Raw genomic sequence first — 23254 nt, 5'->3', positions numbered from 1 at the left:
GGGCGGGTCAGGAGAGGTCTGCCACGCCATGTGGTCACTTCCGGGGCAGGCGGGAATCAAACTCATGCGGAAGTGGCTTTAGCTTCTCAGTGCAGTGCTTTAACCCACTGCACCACCAGGGAGGGCCCTGCAGAAATCTTTTAAAGGCTTTGTTGTAGCAATGTGTTCTGGGGCTAGGAAATCCTCCATTTGCCTTATTTTTGAGGAATGCAGTTCAGAATGCTAGTGCAAGCAAGCATCAGTGCCACTAAAACTACCAGTTAGAAACTGAATTTTTAGGGATAGAGATACACAAATGATTTTTCTATTACAGCATCAGATGTTGTGGTTTTCATTTTTAGATGGATGCACGCTATATGCATCTAGATCATACTGATACAAACACAACAAGGTCTCAGTCATTTGTGAACAGCACACCAGAATTCAGTGACAGCACTAAAATCTCAGTCCTTGTCAAACATTTTTTTCCAACTCTACCCAGTAAATTTTATTAAATTTAATTTGTGTACTGAGTTGGAATATATCTTTCTCCCCCTCCCCTCCTATAGCTTGATCATGATTTAAAGCATGCTCATGAACTCCGCCAGGCTGCATTCAAGCTCTATGCCTCTCTTGGAGCAAATGATGAAGACATCCGGAAGAAGGTGAGTCTGGGAGAGGGGCGTTCCCCAGTCCTGACAGCCAGCAGGCAGGGAGTGACGTCAACCTGAAAGTCGTGGTGAAGAGCACTAACAGTGACTGCTTGAATATAATAAAGCAGAGTGACTAAAGGCATAATTGAAGAATGAATGGGACCCGGAATTGGGGGGTTGTTTGTTTTTAGAACATAGAGTGGCATGGCCATGCTGCAATGACAAATAACTGGCGTGCTTTTTTTTGTGTCATTAATATGGATAATTGTGTTGCACATTTTTTGCATGTTTTCTGATAAAAATTCTAGCACTGTGAAGCTTTAGACTCCTTGAAAGACCTAACACTAGAATTGTAAATGTTATTTATGGAAATAACTTCCGTTGCCATTGAGAAATTCAAATCTCTATTGTATATTGTTTTTGATATGTGGCTTAGTTATGTTTTGATTTTTTTTTTGCTACTGTGCAAGTTTGATGTGAATAAAATCTTTGTGGAATAATGAATTTATGTTTAGTGAATGGTCATCTGAATTTTTCAGCTCCTAAAAAATGTATCACTGGTATGACATCTTTATATTACTACAGCGTAACTCAACACTCATATTCTTTATCAGAATTGTTGTGAGCAGGGAGTGTAGTGGTAATGGCTAACCTGGCTCCCTCCACTAACTAAAAGGATAGAGTTTACAATCTAAAAGAGTATGTAATCTAGTAAATATTACACAAGGCACTTAGGAACATCAGTAAATTAATCCATATGTTTTGTCTTGCTGAACCATAGCAAATAGGGCAAGTTGGGTATTTATTGGACATGGCAATTTATAAAATTCCCCATCTATATTGATATTTTAAAAAACGCTGTGAGAGAAATCACAAAATACTAAGATTTTACCAAGATTCAACAAGGTGTTTTCAGTCTTATAGGAGAAGTATGGGATATCTTTAGGTTTGTTGCAATAAATTGAAAAGGAACCATTCTTGAAGCGAATTGAAATCATGGCATTAAGATTAGATGTGTGAGTGGCACTGACTTATAGTCAATGCAGAAAAACACAACTAAACGGAATGTTTTCCCTGTACTGCAATATACTTTAGTTAACAAAATATTTTGACTTGAAGTGTTTTTAGTAAATGTCTGTGGAAATCCTTTGATACCTCTGAGCTTTCATTTGTAAACTGTTAATTCAAGACAGATATACTAACAAATATGATATTCCCTATGACTAAGCATGGTTTATGGATGTTGATGCTGATACCATTTGTTAAGTTTAGGTATATGGTGTATTGCAAGGGAACAAGCATTTATGGCAACTCATATAGATAAAACATCTATTTTAAAAAATTGACATGGACTGTAAAACTTACAAATACTTAATGATTTGTTTTTGGACAGTTATTCGTGTCCTTTGGAAAAAGAACTATTATAAACATTCTTCTAGCTCAAGAAGGCCATGTCATCAACTGAAAGGGAGATAGCTAGACCATAATTTGGGGGAGAGGGGAAGAAATAGGATGTACATTTGTACTTCTTTGTACCTTTTTGTTAATAAACTGTTGTTTTGGAATTAATGACTTAATTTGTGATATCATGTTCTAGAAATAACTTGCACCATAACAGTTGATGATCAGTCATCCATTAAAATTTGTATTCATAATGTGTATGAATGGTAAGGCTAAAATCTGATCATTTCTGTAGAAAGATGACAAATAAAGAATAAGTTATAATTATTAATTATAGATTTTTTTGTGTGGTGAAGAAAAGATACTGTGACATTCTTATGTGATGGGGTTTATAGAGATTTTAGGAAGACCTGTTTCTGGGAAATTCAGTGTTTTGAGTAACAGTTCACAGCAATTACTAAAAAGAGATTGTAAAATGGAAATTGCAAACTAATTTTGTGATAAAGTCTGCATAAAAAAAGTTCTTAGGAGTGGAGAATGCTTATTTTCAGTATGTAAAAATAATTTTTCCTTTTAATGCATTTTTTTCATTTTTGTTGAAGTATTTAATTAGATTTTTGTTTACTTCATAAAATATTGATTTGCTTTTTACATTTATGTCTTATGAACCTAGATTGTATCTTTTTTATGTGTAGATTCTTGAAGTATAATGCTTATTGCTTTTTGATGCAATATTTATGCTTACCAAGGTGGGACTTCAGTTTAGTGAATTAATGAGTGGAGACACTCTGAAAGAAACTTCAAGGACTATAGATTCCCTCCGCTTTTACCCCCCAACCCCAACAAAAAGGCATTTGTTGCAAGAGAAAAAAAAAAACAACAGAATGTTCAGTTTGGTCTGGCTTTTTAATTGAAAATGTGAATGCAATGCAATAAATACAGGAATCAACATATATCATACTGCCCTGCCAATGGCCAGTTAAGCAAATAAGGCAGAGTGAAGAAGAGAGACCAAGAGCAAAAGGTAGAGACATGAGAAGTATTCACAACAGTAAAGGAAAAAGGTACAGGCCTTCTCTCTTTATAGAATTATGTCTCTGTCTTATTGCTTCCAAGGACTTCTCAAGGCCTATTGTGCTCTCATTTCTTGGTACCTTCTCTTTTGATATGACAAAACTAAGTTGAAGACTGAATATGACCTGTAGGTCAAGATTTATCACTCTTGCTTTGGAGTAGTGTTGGTTTATTTCCACTGGAAGAAACCAACTATGTAACAGTACCTAATAAGTGTTCAGTAAATATTTATTGATAAATATAGAAATGAAAATGCAGAAATCATACCCAGAGTGACATTTACTTTAATGGGCCTGGATCTTTCTGTATTATGTGCAGAGTGAGTTGGTATTCTTACCTTTGCACCCTTTATCACTCTGTGGCATACCTAAAAATTTCCTGATTTTCTGTAGTGTCCTGTCAGAAAGGAGGGTGGAAAGAGTTCTGCAGGTGAGAATGGAAAATATTACCACTGATTGTGACTTGAAGAGGGAGAAGAATCCCGAGAAAAGATGAAAGACCGCTAAGCTTGACGACAATTGTGGCATGGCTGTATTAAACTTAGAAGAATTCAAGGGTTTAGGTAAGGGAAAGCAAGGGAAGGGGCAGGAGGTGAGAATACAGTGAAAGAAGGTTCCAGAGAACATTGGCATAATTGCAGTGACAGCAATGCCAGGTAAAAATTAGCTGCCATTGCTGCTACAAAGAAGTCTAGTTCCTAGTGATAACCTTTACCACATATTAATGCTGAGAAGCAAAAATTCATTAATGGAACAGTAAAAAGAAAAGCAGTTAAGATGCCAACCATACACTGACAATTTCTTCAAATACTGATATCCACAGTAAGAGGTTAAGTCATGGAGAAACATAGGTAGCAAACAGTCTAATTGTAAAGCCCATTTTTTTAACAACAAAGAATTTACTCTTATAAAGAGGATCACTTGATGGTAATCATCAAATATAGGTTGGAAATTTTAAAGGATTATCTCTTTTTACTCTCTTCAAGGAACCAGTAGAATTTATCAGAAGTAGTTATAAGTTATAAAGTATAAATTGAGGAAAGTTAGAAATAGTTAATATAAATTAAATGAAAAGAAATTAAGTACAACAAATGTATATGTAGTACTGATGGTAGCATTTGCTCCTTTTGACTAAGGAACCTTTCAGAAAGCTTTCCTCTTGGATTTTCAGTACTTGTATTTTAGTTGGAGATACCTTTTGAGGAAATAGAATGTAAGCTCCATGAGGGCAGGGATTTTTTGATGTTTTGTTCACTGCTGTATTCCTCCCATCTACAGCATTGTGGGTACATAGTTGGCAGTAAATATGTATCACAAATATAAATGAATGAATGAATGAATGAATGGGCAAACAAGTGGATGAACCATATTGCAAAATTGCATTAACTATCCTTAGTCAAATTAGACCTATCTACATTAAGAATTTTCATAACTTTACTAGTTATTTGATGGGTTGTGAAACGAGAAGATTTAAAATGTGGTAATTTACCTCTCTGATCCATTAGGCAAGGTATTTCACTATATTTAGCATAGTGAAAATATGGGGAAATTCCTGTTTTTCAAGAGTTGGGCATGTCTTCTATTTACCTTGATAAAGGTCAAAGAGAAAAATTTTATGGTACGGTGTTTGCTTAACTTTGAAATAATTTTTACCATTAATTTCTTAATTAGCAAAATGCAGAGGTTTTTTTTCCCCCCCATTTCTAAATGTGTGATTTCTAAAAATTTATGACATTATAATCATCATAATTGTGAATATGGGCCAGGGTTACTGTCTAGGGATAAAAGTATGGTTTTGTTTCTAGAAATTAGCATGACACTCAGGAATCAATCTACTCTGTTAAGTGATATACAACTGTATAAAATACTATGTTCCCAAATAATGTCAGATTTTTAATCAGTCTAATTAATTGATCAATTGCCCATGTTTTTATAAGTATTACCTGATTGGTGGAGGGAGGATAGAAACAGGGAGGGGAGGTAAAGCTTTAAAACTCCCTATACTAGGCCCTCCCTGGTGGCTCAGCGGGTTAAAGCACAGCACTAAGAAGCTTAAGCCACTTCTGCATTAGTTCAATTCCTGCCTGCCCCGGAGGAGACCACATGGCAAGGCAGACCTCTCCTGACCCGCCCGCTGCTCCCCTCAGCAGTGTACTTAGTCCCCACTCTGTCCCTGGTGAATCCTCTCACCCTCTGCATCTCTGGCCTGTACCCCAGTTCTGTATGAATAAATAAATAAATCTTTAAAAAAAAAAAAAAAACTCCCTATACTAAAACCTCAGTAAATCAGAAAAGAAAGCAAGGAATGGCTAATAAAAATTTGCTGGGAGCACAAATAATTATTTGGAACAAATTATAATGGATGTGGCGACACCAGTGGAGCTGTTTGAATTTAATATTTTCATCATTTTTAATATTTTTGAAATGGCTTTAATAGCTTCACAAATCAAAACTGTAAAATCTTAAGTTTTTGTTCTTTGTGGGGAATAAAACTGGTTTTATATGATGTGAAGAAGATAGGCAAGAGTGGGATTCTTTTCTTTTTAAATGGAACCATTTTTTAAAAGATGTATAGAGAGGAAAAATAAGAAAAGGAAAACAATAATGAGAATCTTGTCTTTTACTCTCTCAGCAGGGTCACTGAGAGGATGAGATATGATATGATATACTTAAAGTATTTAGGATGGTGCCTGTAGGTGCTCAATAAATGGAAAATTTAATTGGAATATTTTAAATAACTTCATTGAAAGATTTAAGTGTATTTAGAATAAAGCTAACAACATTTGAGTTATAAATTAGAAAGTTTAGCAATGGTTGCAGTGATTTTATGCTATAATTTTCCAAAATTGTTAGTTTTTCATTCCAGTGAGAGAATATTTATACTTGAATCATGACGTCTTTCTTGTTCATCGCTTATTAATAGCAAGATATCTTCTTACTCTTTATTAAAATATTTTCAAAATACCGACTTTTCAAAACTTGTTGCCAGAGTATATCATCCAAAGCACCAAGTACAATTTTGTGTGTCTTGGAGTTAAATGTGCAATATAGATTGGTAATTGTTTAAAATCATAGGGCAAATTGTCTTAAAGTTAAGAGGCCATAATTTTGTTATATAAGTCCATGATTGACATTGTTATCATTTCTCCAAAGGGTCATCATTCATAAGAAATATATATATATTTGGAACATTTTATATATATATACTTATATATAAAATGTTCCAAATATATAATCTTCAATTTTTGAACAGATGTAAATTCTATATTTTTAGTTACAAGATTTTAAAGTATGTTTATGTTTATGTCAGTTTTTTCTTAATATCTTCCAGTTATCTCATAAGCTTGCTAAACATTTTAATTTGAACACTTTCATCGTTTGTTATAATTATTATTACTAGTTGGGCTTTTGGGTAACAGTATAATTACATCATGAATTTATATTTTGCACAGTTCATTAATTCTAAATTGCTATTGAAAAGGCAATATGTCAAAATTCTTTTGTCTCTGCTGTGAAATCAGACAGATGAAAGAAATCATTTCTAAGCTTTAGCTACGTGTTGAAACAAATAGCTTCAACATTGTGAATATTTTCAACATTGTGATGATACCACAGACGTAGCACCCTTCCAAGACTTGTCTCCACTATTGAGTAACAGTTAATTCATTCTGAGTTCCTTGACTTAAACTGTGGTTAAATTGTTAGTTATCTTTTTCAAGCTAATATACCAAAGAACTTTAAGTGAACTCTGCATCACTGATTCACGATGGTAAGTATTTTTAAAGAGTTTATCATGACAGACCCAGGTTTTGCAGCTTGCTCACAGTATTGAGACTTTGACCTTCCGCATACTGAAAGAAGCAAACTGGGAGTGATAATGCTATGTACATAATAGAGGTATTTATAAAATCAAGTAACAAATTTTTATTTCAGTGTTTCATTAAATGGAGACTTATCTTAACATTGTTTCATGGTACTATTCATTGTATTTTTAGTTGCATAAACCATTGAATTACTGTCCTTACTAATTTTGGAAATATGAAATACAGATAATTTTGTTAGTTGTTTACAGTCTAAGACATGGGCTAAAATATAATTTTCAATAAATCTGAAGAGCTAAATTAATGACACTGTAATTTTTCAGGAATGTTCTATCTGAAATTGAATGAAATATTTGGGTTGATATGTTTGTTGAGTAGTAAACTTGAGAAAGTTGCATTGTGTAAAGAACTATGCTGTTATGCTGTTTCCTATCCTTAAAATGCTCTCCCACACAGAGCAGCAAACTATTACCTCTTTGAAATTATTACCTATGTAGTAATTCTGTAGCCTGTGAGTGAAGGGAAGTTTTCTGCTTTTTTTTTTTTAATGGTTAAGGGAAAGAGTATTTCTAGGCAAGTAAACAGTACATTCAAATTTATGCCCATAAAGATTTTTTTTTCAGCTTTACTGAGGAGTAATTGACCATAAAGTAAATGTCCATTAAGTATTGTTTAGAACACAGCCATATTTCACTAGTTAGCATGTTGTTTATGGCTTTTGTACACTACTACAGTAAATTGAGTAAAAGGCAACGGAATCACATTGCCTACAGTCCCCAAAATATTTACTATCTGACAGAGAGAGTATTTTCTTATTGTGTTGCTAATACTGCAAAGCTAAATGGAAACTAATATAAGCCATTTTGGTGAGAAACCGTACTTCCTATTTATCTCTTTGTACTGGGTTGTAGAAAGAAATGGGGGTCTTTACCCAAACTAGGAGAAAGAGTTGTCTAACTCTCTGAAAGAAAAGTGTTAGTAAGTGTTGACAATATGACATCATCACTGGATCCTTTCCTACATGCTGCCTCCTTTGTTTGAATGGCTGGGCATGTGACAGGCCTCAGACAAATTGGTAACTATGGCTTTTGGTGATGGTAGGAAATATTAGAGTCTGTATTGATTGGGAAAGTTAATATATAATACAGTTCACCATATCAAAAAAAGAAAAGCAAAGATCTAGTTCACTTTTTAAGGAAATATTTAACCTTTGCTCTATTCAGTTTTGTGTTTGGTACACAAAAACATGATTCAGATGATATTCAGATACAATGTTTGAGAAAGCAAATTCAGCCTAACTACTACCATTTATTGAGCACTTATTATATGCTGGGCACTGTGCTAAGGATTAGTACATTATCTCCCTTAAATTTCATATAACCCTGTGTGATAAACATTGCAGATCAGGAAACAAGCTGTTTAAGCAAGAACATCCAGCTTAGTAAGAGACATCATATTCTAGTCTCTCTGACTCTAAAACCTGTGCTCTCAACTGTTATTTTACTCATATAAAGTTAAATGCAATTATTGGAGCCAGTCTATTAATATTATGTGGAATGGCAGGAAATTATACAGGACAGTGTACAGCAGTTTGAAATGGTCAAAAAAGAAAATGTTATGAATTGAGAGAACTTGATCATTACTATTCACTGGTTACGAAACATGAAATTCAGAAAATGTGCCTTTTCTTTCACGTAGTTCTTGATATGCAGTGCATAAGGAAAGTATTTTATTGCATCCATTTGTTCAGTTATCATTTATTCTATATAAGTCCTGTGTATTCAGGAATGAAACAGAAGACTGGTGTGTACCTTGTGAGTACTTGCAATTTAAAATATTTAAGGAGACGAGAGTAAGTTGTTATATATTATTTCTAGGGCCTTCTGTGTATATAAACTGTCTCATCTGCATTAAAAGTCAGATGACTTAAAAAAAATCCATTTTGCCATGATGGATATGCCCAGATATAATTAAGATATGCATCTAATTGAAATAGCCTATAATATAAAATTAATATGAAAAAGTTCATCTCCTATGATTAAGTTTAGTTGAAAGTTTGCCTTCTTCCAAAGTACTAAAATTAGTTGTTTTAGAAGTTTTGATCCACAGAATGAAGAATCTCTATATGTGTTCCTTCTGCATAAATTGAAAATACAGGGCACAATCTAGATGTGATTACATTGTTAATTAATGTTCTAGAAAGGAAGCATACAGAGTTAATGATATCATAGAGGCATAATAATATCAGAGAGGCGTAGTAGAGCATTTTATTTTGTAGAAAACTTGCTTATAGAATAGATTTAAACTTGATGCAACGTTTTAAAATCCTTGGAGATGAGACTAAATTGCTATATAGTATTCCTAGGGCCACCTGTGTATTTAAAATGTCTCATCTGCATTAAAAGTCAGTTTTGTCATGATAGATATGCCCAGGTATAATTAAGATATTACTGTAACTGAAATTATAGACACATAATAGTTAATCTTTTAACAGTTTTTGTCAAGCTCTAATGTTCATAACTAGAATGTAAGCCCCATAAAAGCAGCACTTGGCATAAAGTAGATGTTATATAACTTCGGTTAATTGTATATGTTTGGACATTAAAATTCTGCCAGCCAACCTATAAGATAATAATGACTATTATATGCATAGCCTTGTATATAGGGGCTGACCCAGGGCCATTGTTGCACAATTTCTGGGACAGTGCATCATTCAGATCTCTGGGATGGAAAAAAAAACGAGGTGGAGTAGAAGTTTCTAATTCTGTTGTTTGAATAGTAATTTATAATGATCTTATTTATAAACATGTTAATTTATAAATGTGTCAATAGAGGCTGTTAAGGTTCTTTTTGTCATTAAACTAATGGCTGAGCTTTGAAAGATGAACGTTCATGTGTAGAGAAATATATTTGATAGAGAAGTGTTTGTCTGTTTTTAGACATTATAAATATTTCTGATAGAATGCATTTATATTTTTGGTATTAGTGGAAGGAGAAGTGGAGCCAAGTAAGGGCTTTCACTTTTTTCCAACATGTAGAGAAATTGAGAACTGTGAGTATTTCTCCTAAACACAATGTAAGTGAGTTTCTCAACTATTAAGATAAAAGGGTGCTGAGGTCAAGATTATAAAATATCTCTTAAAGAGGCGTAAAAGCAAGAATGAAAATTAGGAGGTTATAAATGGGCCTATCATAAGAATGCCCTCCACTCTTGAAATGACATTAGTATTTGGTTTTACTTTGAAGAACCTTTATCAAGACTCTGCAATATAATATGTTGAGCAGCAATCTAAAAGATCTTTTGAGGGGGTGAGTGTGGGAAGAGCATCTCAAAACTATCTTATATTTAAAAAATAAGAGAAATGTCAGAAAACCATATATTGGAGCAGTGGCAAAGATACTGCTCATAACAGAGTAAGGTTGGGAAAGTCAGTCTCAATTTTCATCCAGAATAGATGGGGCTGTCTTTAGTCTCATTTAGTTAGTATTTCTGAAGCGAGAGCCTGATTCTAAACTGGAGATCAGATCACAAGGATCCTCTCCTGTGGTTTCCTCAGAGGTTTTTCTTTTCCCATTGCCTTGCAGCCTCTCACTTGTGACATTTGTACATCCAATGTGAACTGAATCATTGATTTTCCATTCTCTTGAAGGCCCTGTGAATTTTCTTTTCTGTCCCTTTTCAGTTGATTAATGATGACCTCTCTTATCTTGTTTGTATAGCATGTGAATATTTATTGGTATTGGTCTAGCATGTCAGTATATATAGAATGTAGTTCCCACATCACTGATAACTTTTTAAGAGTTCTCCTTTCCAAGTTTCCAAAGCCAGATCTCAGTGTGGTCATTAAATCTAAGCATAAATGTCATCGTTAAGCACAGTGAGTGAAAAGGGTCTCACAATAAAAATTTTAAAAAACCCTTGCAGCCCTTCTTCTGCCCAGTTTGTCTAGAGAACCTGGACTAGTGAGTTAATTTTTTTTCTATTTACTTTCTTATATCATGAAACATCTTTTTATTCATACAGAACTGGGGTACAGGCCAGAGATGCAGAGGGTGAGAAGATTCACCAGGGACAGAGTGGGGAGCAGAACAGGCAGATCGACAAAGTACACTGCTGAGGGGAGCAGCAGGCGGGTCAGGAGAGGTCTGCTGCGCCATGTGGATCTCCTCCGGGGCAGGCAGGGATCGAACTCATGAGGAAGTGGCTTAAGCTTCTTAGTGCAGGGTTTTAACCCGCTGAGCCACCAGGGATCTCCCGAAACATCTTTTTATAGGTATTCTTCTTCTTTCTTAAGTGTGGCCCTTCCACCAATAATCCACTTGTGTTCCGCCACCCAACTCCCCTGTGTCTCCCCTGCTTGGATCACGTCCACTCTTTCCTACTGCGGGACATGGTTTGATGGTCAGGCCAGAGGCTTTGTCTTTTTCCTGGGTGAGGATCTGGGCTCCTGAACTGCAGCAGACTAGCTACCCTAATTTTCAGGAGCAACTGTGAGGCAAGGCAGTCATTCAGGAACCTCTTGTAAGGTAGGGGTGTGGAGTGGTTCTCTGGACTCCACGATTTACAACTCCTGTGGAATAGGAGATTGTCCCATTTTTGTCCAGGCCAATGTGGTCTCTGCGTCCCATGCCTCTTCATCCACACTGATTATACCATCCATTCCAGTAACCATCATATGATGTTGCTTCTGAGTCTTATAAGATGACTTAATTTTTATTACAGAGACCTCATTAACTAAAATTTAGATGAGTGTATTTCTGAGCTCCTTTAGGATTCTAACATCATTCAACAAAAAAACTAGCAGCTATGTTTCTTTCATATAGTTACTTTTGCTACTACTAATGCATGTGAAAGAACACAGTAAGAGAATTGGTTTTCCAGTTGAACCTATTTAGAAACAAGCACTTAGCTCTCTTGCTTTATTCATAGAAAGCCATGTGCTGTTGGGTTTTTGTTGGTTGTTTTTTTCTTTGTTTTAATAAAGGAGAAATGACTTATGCATGTGCTCAGGAACTGTAAATATTCAGTGCTTAATAATTCCAGTAATGTACTTGGTATCATGTCCTGTAATTCAGTATTTTATGGTAAAAGCAGTATGGTAACTCTCTAAAACATAGAATAAAATTGGTCTTCCCTTTTTGGGAATGGATTTCCTCCCCAGGCTCCTGCCGATTATACTTAGTTGACGAGATAACCATGTTGTAAATGCTTATATTGTTCTATGGTCTGTTCTTGTTATTTCATAACCCTTTTCCTTCCCATTCTCCATATCATTTCCAAAGTCAGCCTTTTGACTACACTGACATCAGATCTTGTGTTCATAGGGTTCATGTCCTTAAAAAGAAAGAAAGAAAGAAAAAAGCTAAGGTGAAGAATGGAATAAATAGTCCCTGGTAGAAAAAGACTTCAGTTGTGTGTCTTGGGATGCAGCTACATTGACACAGATGAGACTTATGTATTGTCACCTGCATCCAAAAGATCAGTCTCTATTGTAGATCTTTTTTCCAGGCTAGACCTACTCTTTTCCAACATCCTTGTGCTACACCTTGGCTTCTTATGACCTGTTATTTTAAATAGACTTTTTGGATTTGATATCTTATTGCTTTGACCTTAAATGACTGCTTCTTCTGACTTAGAAAGTTTAGTTCCAAGTTTTCTCTGTCTGGCCAGTTCTAGCTTATCCTCTGGAATCCTTCACAAAAGCCCATTTGGATTAAATTGTTTGCTTCCCCATTGTGTACATTAGCATAAATAATTGATGTTAAATGAATGCTTACTTTGCCATCTAACTCCTTTGACTTTGAATTATCTGAGAAGTTTGGTGATATCACAGAGAATCTGATTTCAGTATCCATATCCTGTTTGACCTGGTTCATTGACAGTTCACAGGAAAGCTTAGGTTCTAGTTTCTGGAAAATTTCATTCTGGGGCATGTTGGAAGAATAGTTGGGTCTTGTTCCATATCTCTGACTTTTCCTGTTCTTCAGATGCTCTGAGGGGAAAAAATGGTGAATGACTTGGCTACAACTAAGTTATGGGTCCAGTAGATCTCATGAATCGCTGGGGAATTCCCTTGTAAGTCAAGACCATCCATCTTTTGTTAACATTCCACAGAACCTGGGAGCTTGTCATCTCCTGTCCCAAAGATAGGGGTTTTTGATCCTTTTCCAATCCTCAGCTACTCCCGCAAGAGCTGCAATGTCAAAGACAAACTAGCAAAAGTATGTAGACATGAAAACTAAAATTACCAACAGAGAGGTATAAAACATGTGGCCCACTGACCTACGTTATACATGGCTAGTTTAGGAACAGCATTTTTTTTTAATGAGGTTCAAGTCTACAGTTAAATTTACAATGCATGTCCCTAGAAAATGAGAATAGTGAGATTTTCTTTTTTCTTTTTTCTCTCTAAATAGATTCAATAAACTGTCCCATAGAGTATATTTGCTGAGCTATGATTGAGGAGCATCCAACAAGAGCCATGAGGCAGAACTACTTTGCATTCTACTTGGCATTTTTTTGTTGTTTGTTTCTCCAGAAATGTTTATTTAGAATGAGAAATCATAAAGTTTAAAATTGACAAATACCATAAAATCCAGAAATTGGCTTTGTTCTTAATCCTAAAATGCCATTTGCTGAGGCTAGGACTTGGCTTTCCATCCTTATCAGTGCTTTATAGCACAGTACTGAGGTCATTTGTTTTATTGCTCTTGACTTTCCAAACCCAGATCTGAATTTTTTTTTTACATATTTCTTAATTTTGTGCACCTTTTCATCTCAGTTGTAATCCCCATGGCAGATCTGAAATTTTTTTTCTGGTATTCTTTTCTACCTTCATATGGGTCAGTGAAGACTGGCAAGTGGCTGACATGAAAATGTTTTCTCTGGATTCAGTTCTGAAACTTTACCACTTATTTACCTCATTTTGGTTGCAGTAGCCATTGTGATGATCTTTTCTTCCCTGAACAGGTAGTCTCAAGTTTAGAACACCTTGTTGGGATCATGTTACCCATTCACATGGCCTCCCAAGATACCCTTTTGGATTAGAATCCTAGTTTCCTTTCTAATTTTTGCATATTCACCCTCTTCCCCCACCCCGCCCCCAACTATCATTTGATGAGAGTTGGTTGACCACTCTGAAAGTTTGCTTTCTGTAACCCTAGCAGAGTTACTGAAGTCCTTCTATAATGATTCAACTACAAATCCAGTTCTCCTTCTACAGGCATTTTGATAGAATATGACTGAAGAAGGGCCACTTTGTGCCTTGAAGGGAAAGATTCTTCAGTTACCATATAACTATATGCCATCCCCAAAGTGTCAAGCATTCATCTTTCCAGAAAACTTAAGAGAAAGTGTGAAGCTGTGCTCTGATGTTACAGTGATTAGCCACTAATATAGTTCTCCACTGTCCTCTCCTGAGCCTGGTTAGAGAGTTAAGACCAATGATGGCCATTCCCAACTCATAGTAAAATTCCCATTCTTGAGAATGGATATTTAGTTCAGTTGTATGCTTTAAAAATCACAGCACATCATTCCTGAAGTGTTCTTGCTAATAGAGAATCTAGTGCTGTCTGTCCTGAAGCCTTTAATTATAAAGTGGTTATTCAGTACTGTAGTTTGGTGAAAACAAGGATTCACTCTCTCTCCCTCCTGTAACTTCAAGTTTTAAAACCATGCCCAGCTCTCTGTCAGTGCTCAAATTTTTACTGAATGAAGAAATATGGGCATGCTAATAGGTGCCATGCCTTTTTTGTCCTTCCTGTCAGTAGCTAGACCTGCAGTATCTCCCAGCTGTTGAAATATAATTGCTTCCCATGTTCCCAAACAACCATTTTCCCCAGACAAATATTATTTTATTCACCTATTGATTGCAACGGATTGGAAGTAAAATAATCATTATTGTATCCCACCTATCTCCTCACTACCCTTCCACTCCCAGTTCACTGAAGGCGCAGGGAAGTAGAGTGAATGACTCAGAATTATAGAGCAGATCTATACCTACATGATTGCTACGCATACCTTGTCCCTTGGCACATTCACACATCTGTAAACCAGTGGTGGCCAGTAAATATTTCACAGGAGTCTTTTTTTTTTTTTTTTTTAAAGATTTATTTATTTGTGCATACAGAACTGGGGTACAGGCCAGAGTCTCAGGGGCCGTGAGAGGCTTCACCAGAGACAGAGTGGGGAACAGAACAGGCAGATCAATGATGTACACTGCTGAGGGGAGCAGCGGGCGGGTCAGGAGAGGTCTACCACGCCATGTGGTCACCTCCGGGGCCGGCGGGATCGAACTCATGCGGAAGCGACTTTAGATTCTCAGTGCTGTGCTTTAACCCGCTGCGCCACCAGGGAGGGCCTCACAGGAGTCTTTTAAGTCTTGCCTCTACTGCTAATGCTAGTATTTCTCAGTTCTTACAGAGTAATCATGTGTCCCTGTCCCACTGCCACCACTTTGCTCTGTGATTATATATCAACTACATTCAGCTCCCAAGTTACCTCTGTTCATTTTTAAGCAAAACTTTCTCAGAAGACATAGGAAGGAACTTTTAGACTTCAGCATCTAGCCATCCAGTCCCTGAGACTTCTGTCCAGATTTTAATTTGCTCTTTATGCTGAAGGTCCTGATTTGGCATTGTCTTTTTATAAAACTTTTTCAAGTGCCATTCTTTGGCAGTTGCTATAGCACAGATGACTAAATAACTTGGAAAACACATTATTGTTATCCCCAAGGAAATAGTCATAAGGTCTTGACTAGCTTAATGGAATGAGGATGGTTATGGAATGAATATAAGGTGTAATACAAAGATATGAGAATGGCTGTTCAGGAAGATATGGAGTCAAAACACAATATTAGTACCTAACTGGGGGAGTGATAATAGAAAGATATAGAGAGAGATTTAGGGAGGGAAGGTAAAAATCAATATGGGACATAATGAGTTAGAAGTTTTCTGAATACCCATACTGTGTTTTATAGATAATTTCAAATACCAGGCTAGAGGTTAGGAAAGAATTCTATGATAGAATTTGAGATTAGGGAATTATCCATATCACACTGATTTTGAAGTCATAGCCTTGTCATGTGTAGAATGAAAAATGAACAGTGTCTTGGGGTACCATCTAAGAGGTAAGAGTAAAGAGGACTAGAGCTTAAAGAAGTTATAATTTGGGCACTTAAATCTTAAACAGGGATAGAAATGGGAGGTCACAGTCTGAAGGGAAGATCTAATGGCATGGGGACAGAGTAAAGATAAAGAGGTAGTTTCTGAATTAAGGAGGAAGTGCTTTGAGATTGCAGTACACACCAGTGAAACATGAGTGAAAAAAAGGAAAATAAGGTGATACTTCAATGAGAAATGGGAAGTTGAGGCAACTTTCCCAGAAAGCAAACAATGTATGCAAAAATGAGGTAGCACAGAGGACTGGACTGCTGAGGGTGTAAGAGAGTGGGGAAGGGCAAGCCTGATGGAGCAACAGGGAGTATCCCACTGCGGTGGGATAGCAGCCAGATTTGGTGGGTCTTGGTGTTTGTTTTTACTGTAACATCAGCAGTTTTGAATCTAAGGCAGGAATGAGAGGACAGTGAAACTAAGTGGAGATGTAAGCAGTGCATCAGGTGAGGGAGAAAGCATACAAGGTTCAAGAAGAATAGGTAGACATTGAGAAAAGGGGGTATTAGAGCTAGAAGTGACAATGGGTGTGGTTTTGGTCTAGGGTGAGGAGTAGATCAATGTATATACATTGTCTTCAGCCACTGTTGGAACCTATGGGCATTATGTAGCATTTATGCCCTACCTTACAGCTGAGTTGTGTTCCCGCCTCTTGATAACTGTTATTTCCCCAACATTGTTCAACTCAATTTTTTTTTCTCTTCATATTTGTTTTTAACATCCTGAGATTTGATTTTCCCACCCCTCCTGTTCTGAGATCAGCCTTTGTACAAGAGTCAGTATAGTAGAAATCCGTAATCTCCAGCATGGCCACACCCTTGTCTCAACTGAGGAGCTTTTAAAAGTGCAGGTTCCCCAGGCCTTATCCCAGAGAACCTAATATAATTAGCAGGAGACTATGTTTAAAGTTCCCCCAGTGATCATTCCACATGTTCTCCACATGACAGCAATGACTCCAATTAGTTCATCTCCCTGGCTGGGAACAACCTGTTGAGCACGAGACACTTCTTTTCCTACAACTGTTGTTACAACTCTGGCTAACCATAAGGACTCTATAGTCAGATGCCTGGTTCACAGCTCTGTGATTCCAGCAAGCTCTATTTCATATAGAATCCTCACTTTCCTGTATGTCAGTGGGACTAATCATAATGCCTACAAAAGGATGAGGATTAAATCAGATAATGTAAGATGCTCAGCACAATGCCTGGTATATAGAAGTTCACACAATACTGTGTTGACATGCATGTTGTGGTTACATTAGCATTTTGTTCTAATATGCCATTTTTTTCAGAGGACCCTGCAAATTAAACCTAATTTCATCCACATTTTATTTATTTTGTATCTATACATTGTTGAGTGAAGGAAAAATGTAGGCTACTTTGTTTTTAAATTAAAAAAAAGCTTCCTGATAGTATGATTACACATAACAGGGTTGTTGCACAGTGAATGGCAAGAGATACTGTTCTAAATATTTAGTTTCTATTTGCTTGGTAAGAAAATAGCCACAGGGAGGCTGTGTCAGAATCTCAGATTTCATAAGGGCTGAATGTGGACTAACATTTTTCTAGAATCTCAGTAGCACTTTTTTTTTCTCAAGGTTGTCTGTTCAACACCTCTGTAATACTTATGCAATATAGTTATTGTTTAAGTGTTGATAAAAATAAAGAAACAATTTACTTCTTACACCCGTCGTTCATCCTGGCAGGTCCTTAGTACGGTGTCCTTACCTTTCTGATGTACTGCCTACCCCCTCCACAAAATGATAATTCCAGAGGTAAAACCTGCTAAAAGCATTAAACTTTTAGTGGACATTAGCATACTTGCATTTACAAGCAGTGAATTTTGTCATCTTCGTGTTGTTATTTATGCAGCATTAACCTTTTTCTCCAGATCATTGAGACTGAAAATATGATGGACCGAATTGTGACTGGCTTGTCTGAGTCTAGTGTCAAGGTGCGGTTAGCTGCTGTCAGGTATGAGCTTTAAATGGTCTGAATAAAATTCCTTTGCCGTGTATTTGACCTGTCTCCTTTCCAGACCTTCACGAATAACACAGAATCCAAATGTTACTCAAAAGTATGCTCAGGTGAATTCATACAGTGTAACATTTAACAGGCTTTAGTAATGAAGGGTTCTGAGCTAGTTGAATTAAGAATGGCTATAGATGGACTTGAAGTATATATTAATAATTGTGAAATGCCAAGCACTGTTTGAAAATCACAAGTTTCAGCTTCTTCTGAAGCTAATTTTGATTATTCTTTGTAGATGTTTGCACAGTTTATCTAGATCTGTGCAGCAGCTTCGAACCAGTTTCCAAGATCACGCCGTGTGGAAACCTTTAATGAAGGTAAGGAGAAATGGCCAGCAGTTAATACCGGTTTCCAGAAAGCCTCTAGTGAACTGAGATCGCCGGCTGCTCTCCATAGGTTGGGAGTGGGTCTGATTATTTCCTGTGTCTTCAGGTCTGCAGAGTGTGTTTCTCAGGCACACTTCATGTGCAAAAGGTAGTAAGTATGAGCCTGGTTTTCTTTTATTAAACTCATTGGGCCTCCCTGGTGGCAAGGGGGTTAAGTCTCAGCACTACCAGGCTATCACCAGCCACCGTGGTCTCAGTTCGATCCCTAGCCCACATGATGCAGCAGGCCTCTCCATTCTCGCCAGCTGCCCCACTCAGCAGTATATTTCCATGGATCTGCCTGTTCTGTTCCCCATTCTTGTCTCTGGTGAGTCCTCACCCCCTGCCCTCTGACCTACACCCCAGATCTTGTATGCATAAATGAATAAAATCTTTATTTATATATATAAAACTCTGATTTCCTGGTTTACTGATCTAGATAAATATTTTACATTTACATCTAGATAAATATTTTAGTTATAAAAAAGACAAAATAAGCCATTTGTGGATAACCTGTTCATAATCATTTGGCAATCCCTGGGTGTATTTTCACATAACTTGTCTCTTCCCAAATAACTTCTTTCTTAGGTCTTTCCTTGAGAGTAGGAGAAAAACAAAATGGCTCAAGCTAAGCCTCAGTCGAGACTTAGAGAATGCATCAGATTAATGCTAGTATTATTGCTGATATATTACAGACACACAGGCTAAATTGGTCTCTGGTTCATCTTTTTCCTTTTATGTGACCATACACATTGCATTTAATTAGTGGAATCTTTTGTTTATATATTTACATATAAACATGTTGTTTACTTGTTTGTTTTAGTACCTACTGTGAACACCTCTGGGTCTAGGAAGGCCATCAAAAATTTTATCACAAAGCTCTTGCCCACAGCATAACTCTTAAGGTTTTAGTAGGGGCATCATTGTGGTAGAAATAGGGGAGTCTTCTGGTAGGAAGAATATGAAATGGGTTTTGAGGCAAAGGAAGGCAGGAGGATATTCCAGAGACAGGAACAGCATGAACAGAAACATTACATTTGTATGTGTAGGGAGCAGTAAGGATGCTTTGACTGTTGTAGATGCGTGGGATATGAGGCCCTGGAGTGAGCTGGGCCAGTATTCTCCTCAGCTGAGTCAGCTATTGTCATTCTTGTTCTTAGATTGCACCTTTTTCAAAGCAGCTTAGACTTGATTTGTTGATTGTATGTATCCATGCAGTGTTTTCTAAAATACTCTCCTTTTCCCCAAAATAACTCCTAGCTATGGAACTGTTTTCTCTAATGCTCAGCTTAGTATCCCTTTATCCTATGAGTCAGAAATGAAATAACATATGGTTGGCTCCTAACGAGTTTTATCTGGGAAAGTTTTGGTAAACAATCTAGAAGGATTTTGTGCACTTAGGTACATGTGAGTTACATATAATTTACTACAAACTACTTTGCTGCACATTTTAAGTACAGTGTTAAAAGCCTGGAAATACAATGATGATTTATTTCAGATACTTTTAGGTTTCTCTTAGCTCATGTTTGCAGGTCTGTATTTTCCCCCTTTCATTTTCCATGTTTTTAAATGTAGTTTGCGAGCCACAGAATAATAGGGCTTTTGCACTTAAAATTTTCATTGGTGATTATTTTTTGTTCTTACACTGGTGAAATTCTATTTGTTCAATGTTAATTGTTGACTTCTAAATTTCTTGTATTATTTCTTATGCTGCATGAGTTATAAATCTCTTCTGTTTAGTTTATCATTAAATATTTTCTAATTTGAAAGTAAAAGTAGATAAAAGCACATTAATTTCTATAAAATAATGTTTTATGGAAATGTTTATTTGCTTTTTAAAAGTGAATTATATCAAACAAAATAACTTTTTAAAGGCTTGGTGATAGGCACTCATTTATTTCAACCAGTGATTCTAAGCAGTACAATTTGGGGAAAGAATTTCCCTTAATTCACAAACATTAATTTGAATCCCCTTTTTGTGCAGCACCATTTGGTTGATACAGGATAAATTAGATCATAAATATATAGATGATTTCTTTGAGAAATTTAAATTTGTAGATATAAATGTAATAAGGATTTTCAGAGAGATCACAAAGAATGACTGTACACTTCCATAAAGATGGAATGATTTCTGACTGAAAGCCTCAAGGAGGCTTCTGGACTGCGGCAGCCTTAAAGCATGAATACAGTGTGCATCTGAGAGCTCTGGGAAAAACTGAATAAAGCCTCAGAGGAAATCAGCATCTAGAATATGTGAGACTTCATCTTATCAACTAAATAACAATTTAAAAGAGAACTAAAAACAAGATTGTATGTGAACTGCTTCAGTTTTGAAATTCTTGCTTACTCTTAGCTTGGAAGCTTCATTCTTGATTTAACTAAAAAAAACAGATAATATATTTAACTCTGAATTTGTCCCAATCTGTGTATCTAGAGCTCCTAGGATTCCTTTGGGGATAGTAAGCCTAAGCCTGATTTGACTCCAAATGCAAAGGATTTAGTTGAAGAGGATTTCCATATAAGTGGCAGTGTTCATAAAAAGTCTTTTCAGAAATTGGAAAGCATAGGTTCTTATAATAGTTAATGGCAACTAACACTTGTCCTGCTGTGTTGTCCTCATGAATTTAGTGACATCCATAGCAGTTAGTTTACTGTGTACCTACATGTGCCTGAGAGTAACAGCAACAATTTAAAGTTTTAAAATCCATGCTTATGTAATCATTAAAATATTTTTATACTAATTCTCACAACTGCCCTGTGAAATAGATTCCATTATTATCTCTGTTTATGTAATCATTAAAATATTTTTTATACTAAATCTCACAATTGTCCTGTGAAAATGATTCCATTATTATCTCTGTTTTATAGCCAAGAAATCCATGTACCTATTTAATGGTTGAGCTGCAATTTGTTTTGAGGCAGTCTGTGTTCATCCCCATGCTGTGCTGATTCCCTTATTTAACATCCTACCACATTTAATCATGCATAGCCCTAGAAAATAGTTTCCTCATTCTCTCAATTCAAAAATTCAAAGAAATTAAGAAAGGACCTCAAGTTCATACATCTGATAAATGGAGAAGTAAGGGTTAGACCCAGGGCTGTGTGATTCCAGTCCTGAGAACTAGCCTGTGCAGTAATGTGATCCATTGATGCTCCTGGTCAAACAAGTTTTGGAAGTTTCAAGCCTTTGGGCAATTCTGTGGTTTCATAAATGTCCTGATTTGATGAGTAAAATGAGCTAAACTTGCCCCAAAGCAATCACATGACTTCAAACTCGTCATACAGAACACCCCCTCCCTGACTCTTTACCTCTTTTTCATGTAGCAGCCCACATCCTGAGAGTAAGACTAGCTTTCTCTGCTAGAGGTGAGGGCCTTGGTCAGTCATAATTAAAGCACAAGGTAAATTCTGACATGCTATCAAGTGGATCTTCCCTAACGATCTCTACAATATGAGAAATCAGGTTGAAGGATAAGTTGTTTTTGTTCTCGTTTATTCTTATAGTCTCATTTCCATGTTTCTGAACCATTAATAGTACCCTCCCCCTTTTTTTATTCCCTAGGTTTTACAAAATGCACCAGATGAAATACTAGTGGTAGCATCTTCCATGCTATGTAATCTTCTTCTTGAGTTTTCTCCAAGCAAAGAGGTCAGTATTAATTTTCTCTCCCTAGATTTCACCCCATTCACCTAAAACCTGGACTTTACCCCTGCTTACCTATAGCCTAGTCAATAGATATTGAAATTTGAAGTTAGGTTTAAAAATTACTTCTGGGCCCTCCCTGGTGGCACAATGTCTAAAGACACAGCATAGCAAGCTAGCCTCAGCTGCTTCAATGCGAGTTCGATCCCCACATGGTGCAGCAGACCTCTCCTGACTCGCCCTCTGCTCACCTCAGCAGTGTACTTACGTTGATCAGCCTGTGCTGCTCCCCACTCTCTCTGGTGAATCCTCTCACCACCCTGCACCTCTGGGCTGTACCCCAGTTCTGTATACATAAATAAATAAATAAATCTTAAAAAAAATTGCCTCTGACTTGTAAGGTTGGACAAATTAAATCACTTAAAAGATTTAATTTGCTTAATAACTTGTGGTAATTTCTTTTATGTCTGGCACAGTCATCTTATTTAAGAGTTATTATCAGTTATAATCAAAAATGCCTGCAACTGCAAATGTAGAAATAATCATAAAAGCAATAGACTATTTTCAAACTGTATTACTGAAGAATAAATTAAGACTCAGTGTTATAAACCAGGATTATAAGTTTGGGTTTTTTTTAAAGATTCATTTATTTATGCATACAGAGCTAGGGTACAGTCCAGAGGTGCAGGAGTGAGAGTCTTCACCAGAGACAGAGTGGGGAGCAGAACAAACTGGCTGACGAAGTACACTGCTGAAGGGAGCAGCAGGAGGGTCAGGAGAGGTCTGCTGCACCATGTGGATCATCTCAGGGGGGGGCTGGGAATCAACTCATGCTGAAGTGGGTTTTGCTTCTTAGTGCTGTGCTTTAACCCACTGCACCACTAGGGAGGCCCAGATTATAAATTATTCTTAAGTGATGACTGCCAGCATTGAAAAATGCTTTTTAGCAGTAGTAGTTTGGAAAGGGATTGTATGTGGTGATATTTTTTCCTTTTATGCATTTTATAAATTAGTGAAGCATGTATTAACTTTGTAATAGGGAAAACTAAAATGAACATTAGTAAAGGAGAAGGGGCTTATAGTTAGTTTTATCATGGTAAAATTTCTACTGTTCCCAG

At 36.4% G+C, this 23254-nt stretch overlaps 1 protein-coding gene across 3 annotated transcripts in view; it reads left to right on the top strand.

The window, feature by feature from the left end:
* Positions 1-23254, top strand: part of ARMC8 (armadillo repeat containing 8) — a 102111-nt gene that overhangs the window by 53154 nt on the left and 25703 nt on the right. For 2 of the 3 annotated variants that reach the window (XM_012724928.1, XM_012724926.1), the window contains 4 exons: positions 549-644; positions 17989-18071; positions 18364-18445; positions 22056-22142. In XM_012724928.1, the coding sequence (XP_012580382.1) occupies positions 549-644; positions 17989-18071; positions 18364-18445; positions 22056-22142 (348 nt within the window). The remainder of the gene's footprint in view (positions 1-548; positions 645-17988; positions 18072-18363; positions 18446-22055; positions 22143-23254) is intronic. The other variant, XM_012724927.1, reaches the window with a different exon arrangement.

The sequence above is a fragment of the Condylura cristata genome, unplaced genomic scaffold (assembly GCF_000260355.1).
Source record: "Condylura cristata isolate star-nosed mole 26May11 unplaced genomic scaffold, ConCri1.0 scaffold00014, whole genome shotgun sequence".
Classification (NCBI taxonomy): Eukaryota; Metazoa; Chordata; class Mammalia; order Eulipotyphla; family Talpidae; genus Condylura; species Condylura cristata.
This window is presented reverse-complemented; position numbering and strand designations above follow the sequence as displayed.